The 6480-nt window shown below is 45.8% G+C and overlaps 1 protein-coding gene across 1 annotated transcript in view; it reads left to right on the top strand.

Moving 5' to 3' along the window:
* Positions 1–2836, top strand: part of LOC103798290 (pumilio homolog 1) — a gene marked incomplete at its 3' end in the record, with an annotated part of 37215 nt that extends 34379 nt beyond the window's left edge. Inside the window, exons 7-8 of the mRNA XM_009070543.1 lie at positions 1336–1429; positions 2732–2836. Coding sequence (XP_009068791.1) covers positions 1336–1429; positions 2732–2836 — 199 coding nt within the window. The remainder of the gene's footprint in view (positions 1–1335; positions 1430–2731) is intronic.
* Positions 2837–6480: the final 3644 nt, after the last annotated feature.

Raw genomic sequence — 6480 nt, 5'->3', positions numbered from 1 at the left:
AAGAGGGCACAGACTCAAGCTCTGCCAGGGGAGGGTTAGGTTGGATATTAGGAAGAGGTTTTTTACAGTCAGAGTGCTCAGGCATTGGAATGTGCTGCCCAGGGAGGTGGTGGATTCACCATCCCTGGAGGTTTTCAAGCTGAGACTGGATGTGGCACTTAGTGCCATGGTCTAGTAACCACAGTAGGGTTGGACTTGATGATCTTGGAGGTCTTTTCCAACCTAGATGATTTTTTGATTCTATGATAGGTGTGGAAATGGTACAGCATTTAGGCATCCAAGGATTTTCTCAGTGAATGGGGAGGGAAAACAGTTATCACAGCAATTTGGGAAGTCATTCACACCTTGGAAATGATCACTTGTGGCAGTGACTGGGGAGGGAGATTGTTGCTGGGTCTTTTCAGAGTAGATTTCAGCTGGTATATCCTTAAATGTTTTAATTAGAGCTGATCAATGAGCTGCTAATGGGTGCATTCAGGGGGTTCATTTGGGCAGAGGCTCAGGAAGGTGAGGAAGGAGGTTTTTAATAAAGACCTGGATGAAAGAAAGGATGAAAATCCCAAACCCTAAGCAAAAATACTTTACAGGATTACTTACGGAATCCTCTCTTTGTTCTTATTGAGATACAAATTCTCAATAACCTTGGGCATTGATTGTTAGTGTTCTCACTGACATTGCCCACTCCTCCCTAAGGCTGGAGGGAGCTGTAAGCTGCCAAACACATCTGTGATTTGAGTGACTTAACCAACATGTCCCTCAATCTGGTTTGGGCCTGTGGTCAGAGAAGAATTGAGGAGAGGCTGGAGGTGGAAGGCTGTCCAGGATTTGGGAGCCCTGAGGCTCTTGAGGTGGCTCTGAAGACATCTCCAGTGTCTCTTTCACAGGTAGTGAGGTGCCATCCTGCTGCCATCCCACTTCAGGCCATCTGGGAGTGTCTTGGTGTCCCTGTACTTAGTGCTGTTTAAGACCTTGGAGTGCTCATGGCATCAGAGGATGACCCCCAGGCTGCAGTTGGACACTGTGTGTGTCCAGAGAAGCTGGGAGAAAAGACCTTGAGGCATTGTACAGGGAACAGCAGAGGAACCCCAGCATGTGGGTTAGCTGTGCCTCACAAATGTGCTTTATTCAGGTGCATTAACACAGGCAATTGATTCCAAAAAGCTTGTTTTGTTTTGTTTTGTTTTCCAAGGGTTTGGCTTTTTTCGATTCCTTTTGAAACATTGCTCTTGAAAGAGAAGTGTCAGAAGAAATGTAGTGTAAGGGAATCGCTGTGAAAAGAAGGAAGATGCTTTTTGTGGCTGATTTAAGACCCATGTTTGTGTTTTGCCCCTGCAGCTGTTCCAAAGACCCAATGCTCTGGCCGTGCAGCAGCTGACAGCAGCACAGCAGCAGCAGTATGCCCTGGCTGCTGCCCACCAGCCTCACATAGGTAAGTTTAGCATTGCCTCCATCACATTTGACTGCCCTTCAGTTCATACAGTGCAAAGATACCTGGGGGTTTGACTGCCCTTCAGTTCATACAGTGCGAAGATACCTGGAGGAAAAAAAATTTGGGAGGTTTAGAGAATCCTGACTGTGATTTTGCAACTGGTAATCCACCCACAAGCAGAGATTTGTTGTTTAAAGATGTACTTGAAGAATTTTGTGGGTGTCTCTTGCACACTTTAAAGGCCTCAGAGTGTTTCTGCCTGGCAGGGCTGACACTCTCACCCTTCTGAGAGTACTGCTCACTTAGGAAAGCCTTTGGAAGTCCTTTCCTGGTCTGAGGGAGGCATAAATCAGGGTGAGCAGCACAGTGAAGTGAGGGGAAAACGCCCAATTCAATATGCAGCTGAATGTGCTGCCTGTGGTCCTGCTGCCTGAGGGCTGAATTTAACTGAAAGATGTAATTTTATCCAACACATGGTTCATATTATTAAAGAGTATGGATTAACTGTGAAAAAACACTTAATTCATGTACAAAAAAACAGGAGAACTATAGAAGTTCTACACCTGCATGATGTTAAACCTGTCTTAGGTTTAACAATCAGCAATTTAAGTGGTACTTCTCCCAACCTAAAGGCCCAATACAAGTGTGTTTGGTCTCTCCCAGATCTGGGCAGTGTCCCTGTGTGCTTAGTAGAGTTCAGGATAGCCCTGAAATTAAATGATTTGGCTCTTTCACTTCCTCCCCTTCCCCTCCCCTTCCCACTCCTCTCCCACCAGCTGTGATTTCTCTAATGATTGAACTGTTTCCTTGCAGAGGAAGGTAATGTCTGCACACTCCAGAGCTCCTCCCAAACTAACCAGTTGCAGTACTGCTATTGTGTAGTGGGCATGGAACTCAGAATTAGGGTAGTTTGGGTCCTGATCTACTCACTCCAGGAAATCCAGAGGAGTAACAGCAATTAGCTCATGTTACTATATTAACATGTTGGCTCATGTTACTATGTTAGCTGAACAGAATGAGTAGGTCTGCCCTGCAGAGGTACCTGAGCTGTTGTATATCAAGATTTCACCTCTGCAGCTTTCCTTAAGGGCCATTCCATCCTTGGAATTGGGTTTCTTTTAGGTAACCTCTCTCCCTCTGCCTGTTAAGCCTCAATGGTCGTTCACTGCCTATAGAAAACCACCTGTAAACTGCTTCAAAACCCTAAAGCCACCTATGATGTTCACCATCAGGTAGCCAGAGGTGTTCTGGTAGGGCTTCAGTCCTATTTCAGTTTGTTTTCACTGACAGGTATGTTTTCAGCAGGTTTAGCCCCTGCTGCCTTTGTCCCCAATCCATACATCATCAGTGCTGCTCCCCCGGGAACGGATCCGTACGCCGCAGGACTCGCTGCTGCTGCCACGTTAGGTGAGACACTTCCACTTGTCTGTGTCCTCCTGACCCCCCTCTGACTCTGTCCTTGTGAGGATTAACCATCACTGCACTGTCATTTCTGTGGAGCTAATTGATGCAGTTGTGTAGAGTGAGTAGGAACAGATTTTGCCATGGAAACACTAATATTTTTTTTCTGTGGATTAAATGTGGTCATTTATGTCTAGCACTTGTTGTGGCTTTGGCTCTGCTGAGGAGAAACAACCAGAGCTAAGCTGAAATGGTATCATGGGAGAAATTGCAAGAGGGAAATTGAGATTAGATCTTAGGCAGAAGTTTTCCCTGTGAGGGTGGTGAGCACAGGTTGCCCAGGGCTGCCCCAACCCTGGCAGTGTTCACAGCCAGCTTGGCTAAAGCCTTGAGCAACCTGCTCTGGTGGGAGGTGTCCCTGCCCAGGGCAGGGGGTTGGGGCTGGATGATCTCTTAGCTTCATTCCAACCCCTTAACATGCTATGAAATTGAGATAAACCACTTGCAGACATGAATGATGCTCTATGTTTGAGGTGTTTTGGTGCCTGACAGTAGTAAGAAATCCCTTTGGAAATACACTTATTAAAGGCTGGAAAGATGGAGGATGTGTTTCCCTGCCAGGAAAGTTGTGTCTAATTGCTGTTCAGCTCGATTTGCTGTCATGCAATGAGATCTTCCCCTTTGCAGATGCCTGTTAGGAATTTGCACCTTTCAGGCTCTCTAGGCCCTAACCCTCCTGTGGATCTGCTGTGAGACTCATGTTCTGCACATGCACTTTTCCAGATGGCAAGTGAAGATGAAGCCTCTTGTCTTCATGCAAGATCTTCCTCCAAACGTTCATGTTACCAGTTTCCAACTGTCAGAGCCCAAATTGTTGTATCTTGAGGTGACAGCTCAGTGTAACAGCTTATCAGGCAATGTGAGGAACATGTGGTACATTGAACTTGTGCTGGGTATGCCATGAAGTTCTTGCCTGAACACTGAGGACAAAGAAAGAAGGTGCTTTTAGAACCATGTCTTGCTTTCCTCAAGCAAGGGGAGAGGAGAAGCCTTCAATGCTGCCAGTCAAACCTGCTTAGCTCAGAGTAGGGATTTTCATGCAGACTACAATGCTGCTGCCACACTCCACTTACAACTCATAGACTCACTGCAAACCTTTCCCACCAATGCTGCTGCCACACTCCACTTACAGCTCATAGACTCACTGCAAACCTTTCCTGCTGTGGGGTAGCTTGTCCCACCTCAAACCCATAAAACATGGATGCAGCAGGATGGGATGGGATGGGGACTTTTCAGCCTGTTAACCAACCCTTATGTAACTCTACTGAGCTTTTAAGCTTTGAGGTCAATATCAGGGCAAGCTCTGAAATGGGATTTCAGCAACCCTTACCCACTTGGATGGTGTTTTTAATGGATCTGATGGATGGATGTAAAGAGCTAAGATTATAATTTGTAGATGTGGGTTTTGTACTTGGCTGCTTGTGAGTTTTGTGTGTGGATTGTGTAATGACACAGAGAGATTAAGTGTAGGTAACAACATGTTGTTGGCAAACAAGTGACGCTGTGATTACATGGAAGAGAGCCAAGAGCTAGAGTACAAGGATATTTCTGATAGTCCAGGACTTGATAAACCATCATGTGATGATGAATGTAGTGGTGAATGAATGAGCTGAACTCCTGTTGGCAAACACAAGTAGGAAGTTCAGTCAGGCCTTAGCAGGGAGGAGCTCCCAGAGCACAGGCAGTCCCAGTTCTGCATTTGTGAATGCTTCCTGTACGAAGAGCTTTGTGCTTGGCCTTTTTGCATCACCTCAGTGCTTCTCAAGCTCATTTCTAAGTCACACAATGAAGTGCAGTGGAGCAGCAGGTCAGCATCTTGATTTCATAGAAAGCTCACATGGAGCTGTGCCAGTTTTCTAGGAAACACCAAGTGTGTTGGCCACCACTTTTTTTATCCCTTTTCTCAGCAGTGCTGGAGCTGCAGCTGCCTGAATATCTGATTGAACTGGGAAATAACATAGCTCAGGGTAACCAAAGCATCCTGAAACTTGACATCAGAGTCTCTGCTTGAATAATGGTTAAACTTTTATGGCTCTTAAAAGCAAAACAAAGCAATGTGTAATACACCGTGATGGATTTATAGGGCTACATCACTGGGATATGAGAGTTACTCTAACGCTCTCATCAGGGTTTGGATCACAGAAATTACAAGATAACAAACCTCTCATAGATGTTTGTTTTAGGAAAATCATCTTTTCTGACCAGCCTTGAGCAGTCTTGAGACTGTGGTGACCAAGAGCAGCACTGGAAAGACTTGGGACAATTTAAACGTTTAGAGTTGCATATAAAGCCAAAATGATCTCCCTGATGTGTATGGGAGTGTTAAATTGGGAGGACTTAGAGAAGCTTATGAGATGGAAGAAATGCATTTAGAGCTGTTGGTGCTTTATTGCTCACAGTTACTCTTACAGCAGAGAAGAAACTTTTGTGTGTGTTATGGCAGAGAATTTGTCTATTAAGGTTCTGCCATTTTGACAGCTTTTTCCTGATTGTAAGACTTGTCAGCTCTGTGATAATGCTCTTTTTCTTCCCAACAATAATAGCATTTTAAAGAGCAAATTTGAATGCAGACGGAAAGACCTCCTAGGAAAAAAACCTCTCTTATGAATTGAAACCATGGGGAGGATCCTGCTGTCTTTGAGAACTGCTGGGAAATTGCCTTCCATCACTTGAGAAAGATGTCACTCAAACCCCTCAAATCTTGGCTTTTCTGAAAGCAATTGGGAGATGATTTCCCCCTGAGGTGCTGTGTGACAGGTAGAAAAGTGTCTGTTCTTCGTAGGGAAGTGGATATGGGATGATCCTACAGGAAAAGCTCACTGCTCTAACCCTGCATGTGGAGTGTGTTTGGGGGTGTCTGCACTGAGATTCCCAACCTCGACTGTCTCGGAGGCCTCATCCCCTTGGTACTGAGCTGTGTCCCAACTCAGAGCTGGGAGCAGGTGTGGTGCATGCAGACACCCTCCAGGATGGACTTCAGGGAGCACCTGCAGCTGGATTTAACCCCCTCTGCATTTAACCCAAGTGCCTCAGGTGCAGTGTCTCTTCCCTTCTGGACCAACACACTTGGAGATGAGCAGCTTCTCACCCTCATCCCTAAAAGACACCATTTCATGGATACCTGTGGTGGCCACCCTGGGAATTGTGAAGGAACGACCTCATAAATCATAGTTATTGCTAAGTTGCTGTTTTCAGCCTGGTATTTGAGGTCATTGAGGCTGTGTAACCTGGTGGTCACTATTCCTCATCCCTGGCTCTTCCTGCAGGGAGCAGGTTTGACTTCTCTGTGTGTTTGGGTTCTGCTTAGAGAGATCTGAGTGTGGAAGCAGAGATTCAAAGCAACAATTCTGCTCTGAACACACTAACAGCTGAATTTGCTAATGTTTCTTGAAAGGAGTATATGTGGTGTCTGTGGCCAATGTGTGAGACAGAGCAGTGGGAATGTTTGATTTCACAGGCACTGGAATGGCTCGTGTTTTCTCAGGGCTGCACAGCTCTAATGAGCACAGGAGCAGGTGCAGTGTCTGCTGAAGGAGAGCAGCTCTCTGGGTGTTGCTGTCTGTCTGGCAATGATGACACACTTGCCCTCA

This window comes from Acanthisitta chloris, unplaced genomic scaffold (assembly GCF_000695815.1).
Source record: "Acanthisitta chloris isolate BGI_N310 unplaced genomic scaffold, ASM69581v1 scaffold11552, whole genome shotgun sequence".
Lineage (NCBI taxonomy): Eukaryota > Metazoa > Chordata > Aves > Passeriformes > Acanthisittidae > Acanthisitta > Acanthisitta chloris.
The sequence above is the reverse complement of the archived record's forward strand: the minus strand, read 5'-3'. Positions and strand labels throughout refer to the sequence as shown.